The following is a 19,423-nucleotide window of genomic DNA, read 5'->3' as shown; positions in this document are numbered from 1 at the left end:
CAAAACCCTTGCAAAGTAAAACCAGCAGCAGCAGGACAAAATATGCAGAAGAAGAAGACCAATTTAGTTAGAATAGGAACTTGGAACATTAGGACAGTGTTGCGGACAGAAAAATTAGAGAATATAAAGCGAAAGATGGAAAGGGGAAATATAGATAACTTAGGTCTATGCGAGGTGAGATGGAAGGATAGCGGGGATTGCTTGAGTGATGATTATAGAATAATATACAGCGGCGGGGACGAGAGCCAACGAGGGGTTGCCACAGTATTAAATGAAGAGGTAGGAAGAAACGTAGTCAACATAGAGCAGGTAACGGATAGAATACTACTAGTAGAGATAAAAGCAGAACCGACGAACTTAATTATTATTCAGGTATACATGCCACCGAGCAACCATACGGAGGATGAGGTCGATAGGATATACGACCAATTAGAGGACATAATCGCGTGTGTTCCTGAAAGGAAATGTTTGATGGTGATGAGGGACTAGAATGTGACGGTAGGCGAAGGTAGAGATGATGATAAGGTGGGGGATTACGGTTTAGGTGTGAGGAATGACCGAGAGGAGAAATAAATTGAATTCTATTAGAGACAGGGGTTAATCATCACCGACACTTGGCTTAGACACCACAAAAGACGTAGATATACATGGTAAATTCCAGGCCAATATAAAAGGTATCAGTTAGATTTTATTATGGTTAGCCACAGATTTAGGAATAGCGTGATCAATTCGCGCCGTCTCCCGGACTTTGATATGGAGCGTAGCTATGTACGGCGCGGAAACGTGGTCATTGAAGCAGGAGGATAGACGTAGACTGGAGGCTTTTGAAATGTGGGTGTGGAGAAGAATGGAGAAGGTGAAATGGACAGAGAATAAACCAAATGAGGAAGTACTTGGTATGGTGGGCGAAGAGAGGGGTTTGTTGGGAGAAATCCTCTGGAGGCAGGAAAAGTGGATGAAGGGGGTATTGGCCGGCAGTGGGATGTTGAAGACTGTAATTGAGGGGAGAATGTTGGGCAAACGAGGAAAGGGAAGGAACAGGATAGGGATGTTGGACGGGATGAAGGGAGGAAGGAAGTACTCAGAGATGAAGAGGGACCTGATACCTGATGTAGAGAGTAGGATGATGGATTATGTGTTTTGTTAGGAGTCACAAAATATTTTTTTGGTAGCTTTTTCCATCCAAAAACCTGCCTTAACTAGTAGATTCGCGGACGACGTGGAAACGTGGTCATTGAAGCAGGAGGATGGACGTAGATTGGAATTTTTTGAAATGGGGGGTTGGAGAAGAATGGAGAAGGTGAAATGGACCAAAAGTAAAACAAATGAGGAAGTGCTAGGCATGGTGGGCGAGGAGAGGGGTTAGTTGGGAGAAATCTTATGGAGGCAGGAAAAAAGGATGGGATGCTTATTGATCGGCAGTGAGAAGTTGAAGACTGTGGTAGAGTGGAGACTGTTAGGCAAACGAGGAATGTGGAGGGACAGGATGGTCGGGATGTCGGTCGGAATGAAGTATGGTACAGGGTTCGTCCGGAAAATAAGTGTACTGAGCTCAGGAAAAAAAATTTATCACACTTTTACATATCTTAAGCTAATATTCCTCAAAATAGGACCCTTGTGAGTCGATACAATTGTTCCAGCGGCGTTCCCAATCCTGGAACGCTCCCGCGAAGGCATCATCGGGAACCTCTCGAAGACTCGTCGTCGACCTCTTCTCTGCCCTCCACGAACATCTTGTGCCACCGAAAGATCATGTTTCTGGACATGGCTGACTCTCCGTAAGCCTGGTTAATCATACCGAAGGTTTCGGTAGACGATTTCCCAAGCTTTACCGCAAATTTGATGGAATAACGCTGCTCCAAAAACTTCGGCATCGCGTTCCGTGACGTGGGTCGAAGCGTGGAGGTTCGCGTTAACAGAGCTCCTCACTACACCACAGCTCAGAGCCGACTGCCTTTTTCAGCGTCGCTTGCCAACATACCCCCCTCCAATCGCAGCCCGTCAGAGCGGTGCTGGGCGCGCCTGGAGCGGCGCGCCCAGCCCAGGAGTCAGTACACGTATTTTCCAGACGAACCCTGTATACGAAGGTGAAGAGTTACTTGTTGTAGAGTAGGCTTTTGGGTTGTGTTTTGTTAGGATAGTCATAATATTAAAAAATAGAAATATTTGGTCGTTGCGTCCATTCAATGCCTACTTCAACCGGTACATACAAACAATAAAAAGCAACATAAGTAATGCGGTTGCGCAAGTCATGGGCGTGTGTAGTTGCTCTTCCAACTATCGGTAATCATCTCCCCTTCATATTCCTCCCTTCCTCTCCCCATTCCACGCGCCATCTATTGTATTCACCCTCCTCCTCCTGATACACTGCCAATCATCGATCCATCATCCTATCCTTCACTAAACACGTCTATCTTCGCGTGCGGCCCTTCCGGTTTTGCCCCTTTAACTAGCAATGGCCATATCAGGAATCTTACACCGTTTTCCTCTTCATGTCTCCTCATTCCTGACCTCATCGATACATCTGAAGTTTGAATTCTCCTTCAAGTCCGCACCACGAACTCTTCTATTCCATCCCCGTCTTCATTTAAATGCGTCCACGTTTCACATCCGTTGGACATGTCTCTCCAGATGAGAAATTTATTTTCTTTGATCGATGCCGAAGTAGTGACTTGAAGCTTATTTCTTTTTCCAAAATGCTTCCTTAGCCATTCCTGCTCAATCATAGTTGACTTGCATCGATCAACTGCGTAGTTTCTCGAATGATGTCGTCTCTTCCTCACGCCACACTTCCCAGGCGCGCGGCCGATGCGAGGCCACGCGCGCGCGACACCGAGGAAGACCGTCGTCCTTTCGAACCGCTATCATTTCGCGAGCCAATAGTGTCTTCACGTTTAAAAACACCGTAGCTGGTTGAAACATATACAGGTAACTGCGGACAAGCTAACAAAAAAAAATGAGAATGCATTACAAGAGTGTAGGGGACATGTAATGAAAAGCTTAAAGAAAAATATCATCTTTCAATCGTTAGGCCTCGCATGGTTATAATATTCTGCCAGTATATCGGATTTTGCGATTGTCACATTGGATCGCACGCAGAATGGTGGAACCAGATTTCGTAAGTGTTGTTATGATAAGCTGAGTAACGAATGAAAATTATAGAGGATCTCGCTTAGGAATCACTCACGGAGCGAAGGGATAGGCGAAGAATATCCACGTTAGAAGTTATGAAGTGAGGAAGGAACGGATTGGATTTGAAGAGGGGCTTATTGTAACATCAGATGTCAGGCTGCTGTTTGCTAGAAGAGGCATGGAAAGATATCATTGTACCATTTTATAGGCTCTGTCCATCCAAAACACACCCCAACCAGTATAATACCAAAGAAAATAATAAGTTTATTTAAAACTAAATACTAAAAGAAATAGAATGAGATGAGTGTAACACACCGATGATGGCCTCTTCAAGAAAAGAATGGCGAGGAAAGGAGGGGAGGGGGAGGTAAAACAAGGAGTTGCAAGCTCAGTGAGTGAGAGATTTAATTTGGATATGAGGAATGGGTAATTATCTAGTTAAGGATTAGGTCAAATCTTGGGGAAGCAGAAACTTTGTTGTCTATTGAAAATTATCGAGTCCTGGCAGGTTAAATGACTTTAGCATCAAAATTATTGACGATTTCGTATTTTAAACTTGTGCAATTGATGCAGCAGGAGGTAGGAAAAGTGAAGGATACAAACGGTAATACAATTAATTATTGGCTGAAAGTTTGTAGGTGAATGGATATTTTTGGACCAGAAACTGTGTGGAAGATTCTCTGTGGTTGTTAATGCAGATGGAAAAGAGGGTAGAAGTTTTGACCACACAGACCAAGGGCTGCACTTTAGTACAATTACAATGCATTTTAAAGTTAAGTTGCCGTCGATGAAATTGAAAGTGAGTTGGGACTACTGTAGGGTTTGAATACAGAAAGGGAGTAGATGAGAGGGGAGCATGTACTGCAGTCTGGCCAACCGCAGGGATAGGACCCTAGGGGTTTGAGGGAGTGAGTTGTTTGTGAGGGGCAGTGATGACCCAGAAAGCAGGTTGATGGGCCACCTCAAAGAGATGGCGGGGCATATTGAAACACGGTTTGAGGGCAGTTGGCTCTCCTGGAGGATGGGAAAGTTCTTCAAATAATTTTGCCATATTATGCACTGTTGGAAGAAGGTAGTGAAGAGAATCAATTGTGTATCACCATCAGATTTGCGGGGTGGCGTGTGTGGGGAAGAGGAGGGGATGATACAGCAATCAAGGAAGGGAGGTAGATGGCCAATTTCAGGAGGGAGGCCCTCGGTTTTCCAAAATGAAGACCAAGTGATGCAAATGCACTTGCTTCGGCGGTACATTTACTAAAATTGGAACGATACAGAGAAGATTAGCATGGCCCCTGCGCAAGGATGACGCGCAAAATCGTGAAGCGTTTCACACTTTTTTTTTGCCGACACCAGTGGTGGCGGGGTAACGTCCTCGTCTGCCATTCCAAGGGTCGCGGGTTCGAATCCCGCCCGAGTGGGTTTTCCTTAACCTAGGGCTTGGGTGTTTGTAAATGTGACCATTGTTAATAGTCCGATGTAAAGGCCAAAATGTGCTGTTTTCGGACTAATGCTGAATAAATAAAAAATGAGGTTGGAAATGAATATCAATGCGATGTGTACGTGGATCGAGAGTGAGTATGGGATTGAGTGATGAGGGCATGGAGGACAGCACTATTGAAATGGAGACACTGTTGATCGTTGGAGTGAGATTCATATGGGACTGAGGAGAGGAACTGGCCATTGGAAAGGGAGATTTATGGTGCCCAAAAAGGTGATATTGGTGCTAAAGGTGAAGGAGATAAATGAGACAGAGGAAAGGGAATTCAGTTGGGATTTGAATTCAGAGAGGGAATCAGGCACATTATCCAGATTAGAAATATTGTCAATTAAGTGGACCCCAATTACAGTTTTGGTACCTATGACGGAAGAAACTGTTCTTCCAGAAGGCCCAAATGCAAGCTTCCACAAGAAGCAGCCATCCTTGCGCCAATGGCATTGTATTTTACTTACTGGAATGATATTTTTCATGAAGGAGGATTCTTTTAGCATGAAATGGGGTTGAATTATGTCTATGTGAGGAGATAAGGGCTTTGAGGTGGAAGTCAAAAATAAGTTGAAACGCATTTTGCGAGTGGATAGATATTTGACATGATAGGTCAGACTGGGTCACTTGGTTTGGGTATTTTGGGAAGCAGAGAAAAGTAGAAAGCTCATAGGGTTGGGGGAGAAGAGATGGCAACATTAGATTTTGTAAGCCCTTCCTTGGGTCAGTGAGTTTCGAGGCATGAAGATGTTTTTGATTGAAGTATAGGATAGGAACTCGAAGTAAAGGATATGGGGATTGAAGGAAAGGTGCTGATAAAATGAAGTATCATTCTATTAGTGATCTTCCACGACATCGTGTCGCTGCCATTCAAGTCCACAATGCAAAGGCCTTTGACTGCTGAAGAAGTAGCTGCTTTAAGGTAATTTCAGCAAGGTGATTCGAATGGATATGTTTGGGTTAGTGACTGCAAAGTTCATGCGATGCGGGATGCATGGTGGTATTGGACGGACTATGTTTTCCAGGAGGCGAGCCATAGAACGTATGGCATGTGTATATTACTTGGTAATATTTCCAGGTACATTGTATGTGTAGGGTTGATTCTGCAAATCGTTTTCCAATGTCAGCATCGCTTCTGTGGATGAGACTGTCGCTGATTGCATTCATCCACACCGTACGGATTATACGGTATGCCATGCAATCCATACCCTTATACAATGGTATGGACTGCATGGCATCAGATGTCATTTATATGATGTTATGCATTGCCTCAGTTCCTTTCATTTTCAATTCCAGGAGGGCACATCAACCCAGCAGTGACCCTAGCAATGGCCCTGATTGGCAAGTTCCCCTGGAAGAAGGTGCCCTACTACTTGGCTGCGCAGTACCTCGGGGCCTTCCTGGGTGCCGCTTCCACCTACGTTGTCTATTTGGGTGAGAACCACTTGTCGGCCCTCAACCCTTTTCCTGGGATAATTTATTCCACATATGCCGGCAACAGAGCTGTTGCCACAGCCTCCTTGGTAGCCCATGCCAACTTAACTTGACCGAGCTTGTCACAATACACTGAGAATTTTGATGCCAAATCACTTTTTTATTGAACTGGAGTGAATGTTTAGCATTTTCTTTGAGTCATTAATCTGCAACAATTCCAACAGAATGCAATTTTGCATTTGTATAAATTTCAATTCAAAACATTAAAGGAAGCTAAACAAATAAGCCATAGACGTCCTTTCCAGTTGTAATTCACATTTTCAATTGCAACAGTTTATTCTGTCAAATAATCACAAGGAATAGGATCAGGACTTCTAAATCACAATTAATTTGGTGGACTTTCTAGTGTGCTGTATACAGGGTTCGTTCGGAAAATAAGTGTACTGAGCTCAGGAAAAAAAAATTATTACATTTTTACATATCTTAAGCTAATATTCCTCAAAATAGGACCCTTGTGAGTCGATACACTTGTTCCAGCGGCGTTCCCATTCCTGGAACGCTCCCGCGAAGGCATCATCGGGAACCTCTCGAAGACACGTCGTCACGGCCTCTTTGACGGCGTCCAAAGTCCCGTATCGCGTTCCTTTCAAACTCCTCTTTATCTTCGGGAACAGAAAGAAGTCCGGTGGTGCCAAGTCCGGGCTGTAGGGCGGGTACGGCAGCGTTGCCACGCCGTGCTTGGCCAAGAAGTCCGACACGACAAGCGCGGTGTGAGACGGCGCATTGTCGTGATGCAGCCGCCAGATGTTTTTGATCGCTGGCCGGACGCGGGCGACTCGTTTTCGAAGCCTGTCGAGCACTTGGACGTAAAATTCAGCATTTACAGTTTGTCGTTCAGGTACAAATTCGTAGTGGACGACTCCCCTTTTGTCAAAAAAGACAATGAGCATCGCCTTGATCCGAGATTTGCTCATGCGAGCTTTCTTTTGACGGGGTGATGATGGGGTGTGCCACTCCACACTTTGTCTCTTCGACTCCGGGTCGTACTCAAAGATCCACGTCTCGTCACCCGAAACAACGTTCTCCAAAAAATGTGGATCATTTTTGCAGTGATCCGCAAGTTGTGTCGCGATTTCCAAACGATTGAGTCTTTGATCATCACTGAGCACTTTCGGCACCAACTTTGCACAAATTTTTCGCATCTGTAATTGCTCCCTAATAATCTCGTGCACTATTGTTTTTGGCACATTACACTGCTCTGCTATCATTCGAACACTAAGACGACGATCAGAGTTCAGTACATCGCGAAATTTTCGCACATTTTCGTCGGTGAGTGTCGTTGATGGGCGTTCAGGCCGTGGTTCGTCGTCGACCTCTTCTCTGCCCTCCACGAACACCTTGTGCCACCGAAAGATCATGTTTCTGGGCATGGCTGACTCCCCGTAAGCCTGGTTAATCATACCGACAGTTTCGGTAGACGATTTCCCAAGATTTACCGCAAATTTGATGGAATAACGCTGCTCCAAAAACTTCGGCATCGCGTTCCGTGACGTGGGTCGAAGCGTGGAGGTTCGCGTTAACAGAGCTCCTCACTACACCACAGCTCAGAGCCGACTGCCTTTTTCAGCGTCGCTTGCCAACATACCCCCCCTCCAATCGCAGCCCGTCAGAGCGGTGCTGGGCGCGCCTGTTGCGGCGGGAAAAAATCAGTACATTTATTTTCCGGACGAACCCTGTATACCCGTAAGTCCTCGCCGGAAGAGTGATTTGAATATCTTCCACCAAAAGAGACTAGTTTTGGGTGTTTGTCCATTACGCTAATTTTCGACATGTGCTAGCTACTGGTGGTATATGGCTAATTTCTGCCATGTACCAATACTGTCCTACAGTATACTTTAGCATAGTGGATGTATCTCATTCTTCCCACCAACCCCATCTCTCCCATGCTTTCCACATATACTCGGAGCTTCTGCATTTTTCATTTACTTCCAACCTCCTTGATGGACACAACACAGCTCATCTCACTCTCCCCCGTTTCTCGCCATAGATCTTGCTGGCATGATGACAAGGCGTGATGGTGACTGGGAAAATCACAAATCAAAACTGGATACGCCAACACTTGGATTTAGGCCATTTGCCACTTGCATATCACCTCTCGACCCTCAGGGCCTAACCCTTCCATTAATACTATCTCCCAGTGAAATGAATTTCTGTGGACTTCCCCCATCCCCCCCATTCTGTCCTCCTTCCTCCCCCGTCCCCCCCATTCTTCTCCCTTTCCCGTCCAAAGCAGCCCTCCTTCCCCAATCACCATCTAGCAACCAGGGATGAAGGGCAGGGACATGCATCTCTGCAACAGGAACTGGACACAATGTACGTAGGTCCTCTCTGGAGTTTTTTCCCTCAGAAATAAGCAGGAAATATTGTGAAAGTTAATCTATCAGGTCAATAAAACTTTGAAACTTATATCAGCTGTGACACTGAAGAAAAGTCATTGGTGCAGAGGAAGGAATGGCTTGATTTAATGAAGACTAGTGCTTTCAGATTGCCAAAATAGTGGTGAAACCAACTTAGCAGACCTGAAAGACCTGCATCCAGTTAGAAAATATCTCAAGAACACCTGGTAACCATGACACTTCATCGTATACCTCCTGAATGTAATGATGCTTGAACCTAACTGCATCCCTACCGCACCAACACCATTTCCTCATTTACATCTATTACAGCTCACAATGGGCAACATGACCAAAGACACCTCCCCCTCACCCTGGCTGACGACAGGGAGGCCCAGCCCAATCAGGGCGAGCGAGCCTCTGCGCCTGATCCAAGCATGCCCACTGTTGCTTTTGGCTGAAATATATACTCTTTTGGGTCGCGGTAGTCCAGTGGGTAGAGCGTTGGACTGCTGACCAGAGGGTCCCGAGTTCGATTCCCGGGCAAGGCACTCTGGGCACCTGCAGCTCCACCCAAGCTAAAGTGATTTTTCGGGTAGCAGGTCTTCCTGGGGAACCATAGCCGGCACAGGGAAAGGAACTGGCCCCCCTACCTTGATGTGTGAATTTTCACACGCCATATAGGGCTTAGTACTGGGTGATCTCTACCATCATCTACTAAACCAACCTTCAGGTTGATTACTGTGTTTATGGTTTTTTTTTATATACTCTTTTACAGATGCCATGGATGCCTTTGATGGTGGGAACCGGACAGTCGAGGGCCTCCATGCCACGGCCGGCATCTTCGCCACCTACCCTGCACCACACCTCTCCCTCCTCATTGGCTTCTGTGATCAGGTGAGAGCCAATCGAATTGATATTCATGTCCCACCTTCTGATTTAGTGGCTTGCTGCATCATAAGAGCCTATTCAGACCCAGAAACTTACACGAGGATTTCCACGCAACCTTACCTTCCCAAAATAATAACCAGGGCCTCGTCACCACCTGTACGACCCTGGTATACCCACGTGCACCTTCAGCATATATACCCTGCCAACTGCAATGTAAACTCTGCCCCTCCTTGTACATTGGCCAATGCATCTAGCCCCTCAAAATTTGCACAAAAAATTACTGTTCCTCTTGCAACCCCATCACTGTGTTTATCAGTTCCCATGCATGCTCTCTACATATCTTTTTCTGCTGACATCGCAATTACAGCATCCTTCCCCCTTCACACAACTACTGCATAAAACCGCTGAAGCAGATTACATTTGGCTCCTCAACGCTGACTTTGGTATAGTTGGTGATTCGTATGAAGTGGGCCTAATTTTTCATGAATTGGGAAATTTGTCCGGTTGAGGCTACAAGACGTATTGGTGGGAGTTGTGCCAACTGCCAATATATGCCAACATACTATACATAGTATGCACTTCAGAGAACATATCCCACATTCTAAAAAACATTACGTAACCACCGGTCTCTCTGCAGTTAAAAAACGAGAAATACTGCCGAATCCTGAGGAATGCTCTCCCTACTTCTGGAGAAAGGTATATGTGAGGTGTATTGCAGCTGTGGATAAATGTACGTCGGGCAAACACGGAGATCTATCTGTTTAATCTCTGACACATGCACATATTTTTCAATACATGATCTATGGTTCTCATATATTGATAATTTCCTCGTCTTGATAATCTTCTTCACCAAATTCATCCGTGGCTTCCTTGGTCTTCCACTTGCCATGAAGTGACCCATCAGACGTTCCCTTGTGCCACGAATGTATTCCTGGAGAAAGTTCCAAATAGGGGTGGGGGATTCATTTGCAGTCTATGAAGTAACATCATATATCAAAAACAATCATAGGAAATTGCATCATATTGCAAGGTGCCAGCGTCGATTCAGAGCGTGAGTAGAGGATTTCAATTGGGGTTCCGTAGTTTTCAAGATGTGAGAGACATTAGCGGGTCTATCGCAATTGACCGAGGAGTGATTGGGTCATGAATTAGTTGTTGTTCTCTATTTGGTCACAAGGGGAAAAGATGTTTAAGGGAAATCATATCTTTAACAATCTAAAAGTCTTCCATGATATGTTATTGTTGAATTGCAAGAAAGTGTGGGAGATGCCGCAACAGTAACTTTTGATGGAGTCATCCACGATATGCGCTTAACAATGCCACAGTTTCAGAGGGTAAAAATCATTCTCCTTGATTGGAATTGAAACCCAGATCCCTCGATGTCCAGCTGAGTCCATCATTAGAGCCAGTTAAACTATCGAGGTATCCTCTTAGATTCTGTAATTTTGGGGGCTTCAAAGATTTCTTCACAACATCTTGTTCCTTGAAGGCACCACAAATTACGGCGTGTTAGAGGATGCCTCAATAGCTTAACTGGCTGAAGCAATTGGCCAGACATCTAGGGATTGGGGTTTGAATTCCAGGCAAGGTGAATGATTTTTACCCTCTGAAATTGTTGCATTGTTAATGTTATTGTTAATCAAAAAATTGAAGAACTTTCCTGCTCTCGGTTCCTCGAACCAATCATTGATTGGATAGCATATGGCAATGACACAAAAACTGTATTTGGACTGACTTTTGAAAACTTTTTTCAATCATCTCCTCAATCAAACAATCAATGTGGGCAGAGTGGAGACCAATAATGTTTTACTGCAGTTTTCCTTAGTGAAGAGGAACTTCTGCTTAGCCTTCTTGGAGTATTCACTGAGTTAGGGTTGTTAGGCTATCATGATGGGGGGGGGGGGGGGGGGTACATGGACATATGTAGAAGAAGGAAAATTGGGACAAAATGATTGCATTACCAAACTCTTAAACCATGAATTTCACAGGTTTCTGCTAAATAACTCAAGGGACTAGCTTTCGACACATATGGTACCTTGGTGGCAAACACATAAGATTAGGCACAGATGCCATATGATTGAGTGATAGGTCACAGGACTCTCTATTAAAATGATGGCAAAAAGGAGTCAGAGTAATTATAGATCAGTATGTACAGCCAACAGGTATTGCAAGTGAGTAGATTACTGAAACATGCCTGCATCCCTCTGCTCACATTAATATGAAATCAGATGAAACAATACATTTAGCCCAAGATAAGCAATTACATTTTGAAAATCCTCTTCCACTGAGGTTCTCTCACTTGAAATTGGAACATATTCGGAACACTACAGTGTTAATGACAAACTAAGAACTTTATTCGTGTGTTTCTTATGCCACCACAGCAAAAGTTGTCTTTGATGGCAACAGCTTAAAAGGGAAGAATGTAAATGTTACCTCTTGCATGCAAGAAGAAAGCATAAAAGGTCTCTCTTGGAAGACGTTCAACTTGGTTTATTATGCTGAGGGATTGGAAACTTTGTCAGTAGATAAGATCAACTGAATAAAATTAGAGAAATAGATGCATGTAATGACATACTAAACCACTTATTTATCCCTCGCACAATCAGAAATAACAAACAATTTAAGGCCATGAACCCAAATGATTAATGAACATTTATTTCCTCTGTAACTGTCATTATGTTCTTCATATCACAATAATACCATCGCCAGAATGAACAGATGCCAATTATCACCATCGATTTGCAATTCACATTTTTGATGAGAATCTAGGTGGCATTTAGTTTTTTGGTATTCACCACATAAAATTGCTATGACACAATGTATTACTATCAAAGAAGCCAAATATCAAAATTTCATGAAAAATTGAAAAAAGAGGCTTCCAGGCTATGTTACGAGTGCATCCCCGTCGACATCTTCCAGGGCCCTCTGGACTTTCGTCCCCCGACCGCGGTTGCACCCACGAGGCCCAACATGCACTCCCGTCAATCTCTTTCTCGGTCCGACTGACACCTAAACCATTTCTCCCACTTCCGTACGTCTATTTGTTAATTGCAAGAGCTCTATTAAACAATACCACCATTACAGCACAATTATTTAATACCAACTGTTCACTACGAGTAAACTAAACACTAATTTCCACTAACCACACATTTCTCGCACCATCCCTCCCATTTTTACCAAAGGAACACTCCTCGAGTACCCAATCACACCCACGCCGTTCGTAAGACAGTTGTGCTGGTATGCCTAGTATCACTCAAGGGCAATGTTTACAAGCAATACCCTTTCATGCACTGCCATTTTTGCTACCTTAGACAAACAGTCATTTTTTGAACATTACAAACATAGTGCATGCCTAGAACCTTTATGACAAGGTTTGCATGCCTTTTGATCTTTGCATCTATCCAAATATCATTCGTAAATACAGTCAAGATATACTAATCCATCCAACCGTTCAATTATTTTGTTGCCAGCGCCCACCATTCCTCTCATTCTCTTTCTGAATCATGGCCACTTGGACCAGTTTGCATTCACTTTTATTCCCTTCTCGTTGATTCACTCGTCCTATCCTCATGTGCATCAGGCTGGGCTCTCGCCAGTGCTACTGCACCATTGGCATACAGAAGAAATGGAAAATTTGCACCTCACATCGATACATACATTCCACATCTCCTTGCAAATATCTCTCGGACACTTATCCATAGCAGCATTAAACTGCCCAGGCTAAACTCATTGCGAATCCCCATCTCATACCATTCTTCATTTCCAGAAAGCCACTTGAAAGTTCTGTAACCTCCACACTCTTTTCCAACACGAATTTGAGAACAACATTCAATGACTGTCCATCACCTCCATATTCTCTAAAAACTATTGCATTCCTTCTCCAAATCAACTGACACACGATGGCAATGCCTCCTCAGCAAAAGGGCGACTGTCTCAAGAATCTGCTTTAGAGCAAGAGGCCCTACACGCATTTCATGCGTGGCAATTCAATCCCCACACGCTGCACATTGTCAACTTCAGTACGTTGTCATTCAACATTTTATTGGCCATCTAACAAAAAAATTCCTGCATTCTTTTAGATTCCATCTTCACAGCCATTAAAACAATAATTACGCTGGGCCTGGGGATGTTCTGTGCAGGACGTCATTGAAGGGAGGACGCGGTGCTATGTGGGATACTCATTTCTGGAGGAGTGGCAAATGGTTAGAGGGTGATTGGCACCATTCCAGCAGGTGCAGACGAGCGCAGCAGAGCTCAAGCCATGGAGGGTTCGTACACAATAAATCCTCCTCCAGGATGGATTGAAGCTTTCAACTTGATGAAATGTTTTTGAAAATACCATTTCATTTTGATGCAAGTTGGTAAGGATTTGAGATTATTGTGGAAGGGCCCTTGGGGGGGCAGCAGGGGTCCCGCTATAGTATGGGCCTCATCAGCATTGATCGGCTGCTGCCCATGAAGATAACCAATTAGTCATTCTCACGTCTGCCACCAGGTGCTGGGCACGTTCCTGCTTCTGCTCTCCGTGTGCGCCATTACGGATAAGAGGAACATGCAGGTGCCCTCGGGGCTGGTGCCCCTCCTCGTGGGGTTCGTCGTCATAGCGATTGGAGCATCCCTTGGATTCAACTGTGGCTATGCCATAAATCCGGCCAGAGACCTCTCGCCCCGGGTATTCACGGCGATTGCCGGATGGGGCCTCGACGTATTCAGGTGAGCACTGGCCATTATGGAACTTCCTGGGGAAGAAGACACACCCCTTGCCATGGAATGGACGTTCTCCCCAACTAGAACCTTACTTAGTAACGAGCACCTCACAATATGAGCAAGCAATTTGCATAGCGAGCAAAAATATTTCTTAAAAATTACTTTCTCAATGAGCAACTTATCTCAAAGCAAATGATAAGGAGGGGATACTTGGGATTGAGGGAAAGAATGGGAAACTGTTGCATCATATATTGTGAAGCATGGCCATAGTAAGGCAATGGTTATGCTAATTTATTTAATGATAATTCTAAGTCATATCTTCCCAAAATTTTGAAGCTTTGGCATAAATAAATGTCTCTGGAGAGCTTTCTTGTAAAAAAAAGAATCAGGGATGTATCATAAATAATAGCCAATTATTTAGATTCTTTTTTGTTTTCTAAAAATCAAATTTGCAGATTGTTTCATTGCATGATAGAATGAAAGTTAAAGAATAGTTTATTTTCTCTGAAGAATATCTAGTTTATTTTCTCTGAAAAACCTTCCACATAATTGTTTTAGGCATGATAAACCAAATTGTATTATACATTAATTTACATACAAAACATTGTTTCACTTAATAAATGAGTCACTATAAAAGAGAAATATTCTGGAATGAATTATGCTGGTTGTGCAAGGTTTCATGCTATTATTATTTATTTTTGTCTCATTAGCATTAATTCAAACTTTTCAATATGGGACTTTTTAAAATTCACTATTGCTGAACTTTTTTCCAAAACAAAATAGTACTCATCAATATTTTGTGACTATCCTGTGATATGTTGGCATCATAGAGAAACATCAAAATAAACTATTCAATATTTCCCACTTCCTCCCTGACCCTTAATATTCTTTATTGATCTTCTTCTGGCCCTTAATGAAAAGCTGCAGAACACAGAAACCTTATTATTCTCGGGTTTCACTGCGTCGTTGTTTGATGCTGACAACAGTTTTGCCGAAGTTGCATTTGGCGTCTTCAGGTCGAAGATGAGGGACTCGGATTTTGGCCACCCTTATAAGGGTGGGCCCGTCTAGTGGCTGCTCGCTCATGGGCCTACACTGAAACAAGGCAACTAAAAGGCACTTTGTCCCAACTCTGCCTCGGAGAATGGTATGGGGATAGTGAGAGCAGAAGAAGAATTTAGTAAACAATATGAATGAAAAAATTTAAGATATGAGTTAAATATGAGTTTAAACACTTCATGTTCATGTCCTCCTTCATAGACAAAGCTTGGGGGACATGTTTAGAACTGGATCTCAGAATTAACAGGACTCACTCTTTCAACAAAAATAATTTGAACTAAAATGAGATAAAAAATTTCCAATTTTCCTGAGATGTCATGGTGAAAGATATGGTATTTGCATTCATACCAGATCTACATAAGTACAGAAACTTCCACTTGAATATGAAGGAAAGGCTATAGGGGACCAACTCATTAAGTCACAGCTATGGGAAGAATGAAACGGACATTGATTTCTAGTGTTTATGAGAGAGTGAAAAAGTCCTGCCAGGAAGTTAAATGTGAGACTACCATATTGCCTAAGTAAAAATATGAAATAAACATTGGGTGAGATCAAAATGAAGACAACATTGCTTTTGTAATGTGGGGAGGAATAGAGAAGGTCAAATGCAAAGGAAGGGAAACAAATGATTTTATGCTAGGCATGGCGGGGGAGTGTAAAGGATTGTTGGGAGAAATCCAAAAGAGGCAAGAAATGATGGATAGGGAGTATTCCAATTAGCAATGGGATGTTGAAGACTGTGACAGAGGGGAGAAAGTTGGACAAGCATGGAAGGGTCAGGAATAGGATAGGGGTGTTGGAGTGAGGAAACATGTGGAATGGAGGAGGGGTTCAAAATAGCATTTGGGGTCAGGTTTTATTTTGCCGGCAAGAGAATGAACCTCAGAACTCCTTGTGTGGCCTGTGTCCATCCAAAACCTAACTTGACTGGTAGTAGACTTCAATGGTACCAAATATAACCGAATAATAGGCAGTAGTCCAGGGGATAGAGCGTAGGACTAATGATATGACAGCCTGCATTCAATTTCCCTGGATGCCTCTGGACACCCTCAGCTGTGTGTTCTTTTGAGGACCACATGTCCCTTGGGATACCATAGATGGCACAAGAAAAGAAACTGGCCCCCCCTAACCCCAGTTTGGTTCACAGAATCATCTTCAGGTACAACACTTGTACCTGAAGATGGTTCTGTGAATTGAAACGTGTTGTATGCTGGCAAAAATTTGTTTTTCTCAAGAATAACATTCATCTCGTCGTGACATCTTATTCCTTTAAAAGCCCTTTGAGTTTTGGAGTCCAGGAGGGCATCTCAGTCTCTTAGTGGGTTAAAGCATTTGGCCAGAAGTTCAGTGATCTGGATTGGTAAACCGGTTGAGGTGAACGATTGCCTCCCTCTTCTCTCCCCTCTGACCTCTGGCTCTCCTTCCTTCTTCCAGGTACAGGGTGTGGTGGTGGGTGCCCATTGTTGGGCCACATGTGGGTGCCATCCTTGGGGCTGCTCTCTACGCCTTCCTCATAGAGTTTCACTGGCCACCAGAGGGCCTCTAACGGCCACCGCATGCATCGCCCAGTGGTACGTACCCTAGAGATGCCAAACCCCGTGCCCCTGAATTGTTAGACCGCAAACGGTGTCCTGCACTGCTTATGTCCACGACTCCTAAGCATACTTCCCCAGGAATTCCATCCCATTGAATTCACAAAGGACACGGCTTCTGTGAGCCTCTCTCCAGCTGTGGATTGCCCATCACTCTTGCTGTGCTCCCTCCTATCAATGTAATCTTGAAATTATATTTACTTATGCATTCGCACTGATTTGCAAGTGTATGGTAGCTCAGTGCACGAGTGTGTCCTCTTCCCCTGCTCCCCTTAGCTGCCTTTCAAGTATTAATATCAATGCCCTGACACAACAACTTTTTTGGAAATGTGAAGCTTGCCTCGGTGTTCTTTGAGAATTATTTCACTCCACAATCCCGGAGGAGATGGAGAGGAGGCCAAAGACGCATCTTCCTTCTCAGTCTTGACAAGCAACCACTTATCTTGACATGGGCAGTACTTCATTCCTGTTATTCGTCCCCATCATCAAATTCTGACGCCTGTTGAAGGTCACCTAGTTGACTGAAATATCAGTATAGAGAGCTCTTAAAAATCATTGACATCTTTGAATCTACCCTGGTTCAATTAATAAATTTCCTGAATTATCTTTGATTGAAGGTAGGTACTCTTCTTATCACACTTTTAAGTTGTTTGTTCTATAATTACAGCTCCAATAATAAACATTTTCAATAAAGTTTTTGACTCAATTACAAATAACAATTCCTCAGGAAATCAGCAGCACTTTTGTGCTTACACCTTGTATGGTCAATCAAGGCTTGTATTAATAGCTAGGCAAGGCTTGTATTAATTTCAATTAAAAAACCTGAATATGCATGTGTAATTGAAATGGCTGTAGTTGATTCAGGATACTCAGGGAAACCTCAGGATACTCAGGGAAGAGGCAATTAAGGGAAACCACTACCCTAAACATAGTTTTCCATACCATTAAACAGCAGCTGATGGACGTCCAGTGGTCATCCAGGCATTCTACAAGCCACATCTGAGAATGCATGTGCATTTGAATGAATGTTCTGAATTGATATGCTCACTGCCACTCACAACTAAACACACCCATTTTGCAGTTTACCATATCAAGTTTTGGGGAGTGATCACATCCATTGCAAATACATGGTTGGGTATGACGAAACAAATATTCAGAGAAAAATTGCCTCAATTCGTGCATTTACATATATAATAAACATGGCCTGAAATCATTATGTCCAAGAATAAATTGTTCAAATAATTGTCTCATTGTTCTGGGGTTTAAATCTCCTGAGGCCAAAAACTCCTCAGGAGATTTAAACCCCAGAACAATGAGTCGATCATGCAATTCCACTCGGGATATCATCAATGTGGAGATGGTGCCTCTCCCCATCAGCCCTGGGCACTGATCACAATGCACACAAGATGAATTTCCTGCAGACTTCCACTTCTGCTTCTGAGAGCCAAGGTCAAGAGCACAGGAACTGTGATATGCTAGCTTTCATGACAGAAAATTTTAAGTGTAGGGGTGTTTATATTTTCAAAACCGGAGTTGATCCCACTCTTTCCATTGAGCCAAGAAGGAAAAATATTGGGACATAATGCCCAGTCCAAATTCCAAGAGATCCTTCCTCCATTTCCCACTACACAAATTGAACTAACACATACGAAAAATTGGTAATGGTGGTCTGAAAATGCAATATCATACAAACCTAAAATAAGTTCATACCATGAATTTCTATTTCAGGTCCAACTGAAAAGACTCGTTGTTGAACATTTGATAGTCATCAGTCTCTCAAAGGCATCAAACACGCATGATTGAGATAAACAGATGTCAGCAAACAAGAAAAGAAGAGGTCCCCTGGAAGAAAGCCTAAAAATTCCCAAAAGACAAGAGCATATGTAAAGCCAAGCCTTAACACTTAACAAAGGCCAACAAATATGCCTCACTATCCTCACCGCTTCTGGATCCAGCAAAACCCACAGAGTGTGTATGTATGTATGTACATAAAACACCACTATTACATACTAACTACAACAGCTTGTGACATACACACACATGAGGGTATGAAGGCCAGCTGCTTTCCCTGTGCCAATTATGGTACTATGATCTGGTACCAAAAATAATCTCTATCACTCAGCTTGGGTGAAGCTGAGGGTGTTTACTCACTGATTTACCATATACATATATATATATATATACACACACAGATACATGCATGCACATGGTAATTCAGTGGGTAGAACATTGGAATATATAAAATACATATAAATATATATATATATATATATATTTGTGTATGTGTGTTTATATCAATGATGCAGAAGAACTCACATTAGCAATTGGACTGCAGTTGGACTGTTCAGTTGTGACATCCAATTATTTTATATTATAAATAAAACAAACCAATATCACCATTATCTACATAAAAGCAAGTTTATATATATATATATATATATATATATATATATATATATATATATATATATATATATATATATATATATATACATATATGTGTGTGTGTGTATACATATGCATATTTATACACATATCTCCCAAAAATCTATTTCCATTGTCTGGTTGTTTAACATATATATATATATATATATATATATATATATATATATATATATATATATATATATAAGCAAACATATATAAACTCACATTAAAAATACATATGTATATATATATATATATTTAAATCTGAAAATTAATTTATTTGTTATGGGACATAACATGCCAAG

General features: G+C 42.8%; 1 protein-coding gene and 1 non-coding gene across 2 annotated transcripts in view; both read left to right on the top strand.

The window, feature by feature from the left end:
• LOC139685595 (aquaporin-9-like) overlaps positions 1–19,103 on the top strand; it is a 72,780-nt gene extending 53,677 nt beyond the window's left edge. The window contains exons 4-8 of the mRNA XM_071582540.1: positions 5,912–6,049; positions 9,221–9,339; positions 13,829–14,046; positions 16,534–16,670; positions 18,420–19,103. Of these exons, the coding sequence (XP_071438641.1) occupies positions 5,912–6,049; positions 9,221–9,339; positions 13,829–14,046; positions 16,534–16,645 (587 nt within the window). The 3' untranslated portion in view covers positions 16,646–16,670; positions 18,420–19,103. The remainder of the gene's footprint in view (positions 1–5,911; positions 6,050–9,220; positions 9,340–13,828; positions 14,047–16,533; positions 16,671–18,419) is intronic.
• LOC139685599 (U6 spliceosomal RNA) lies at positions 4,363–4,469 on the top strand. Its single transcript, XR_011700188.1, has one exon. It is a non-coding gene; the product is annotated as a U6 spliceosomal RNA (small nuclear RNA).
• Positions 19,104–19,423: the final 320 nt, after the last annotated feature.

The sequence above is a fragment of the Hetaerina americana genome, unplaced genomic scaffold (genome assembly GCF_022747635.1).
Source record: "Hetaerina americana unplaced genomic scaffold, ioHetAmer1.1.p SCAF_118, whole genome shotgun sequence".
In the NCBI taxonomy this organism is placed as follows: domain Eukaryota; kingdom Metazoa; phylum Arthropoda; class Insecta; order Odonata; family Calopterygidae; genus Hetaerina; species Hetaerina americana.
Note: the sequence above shows the minus strand (reverse complement) of the source record. Positions and strands in the feature narration are given on the sequence as shown.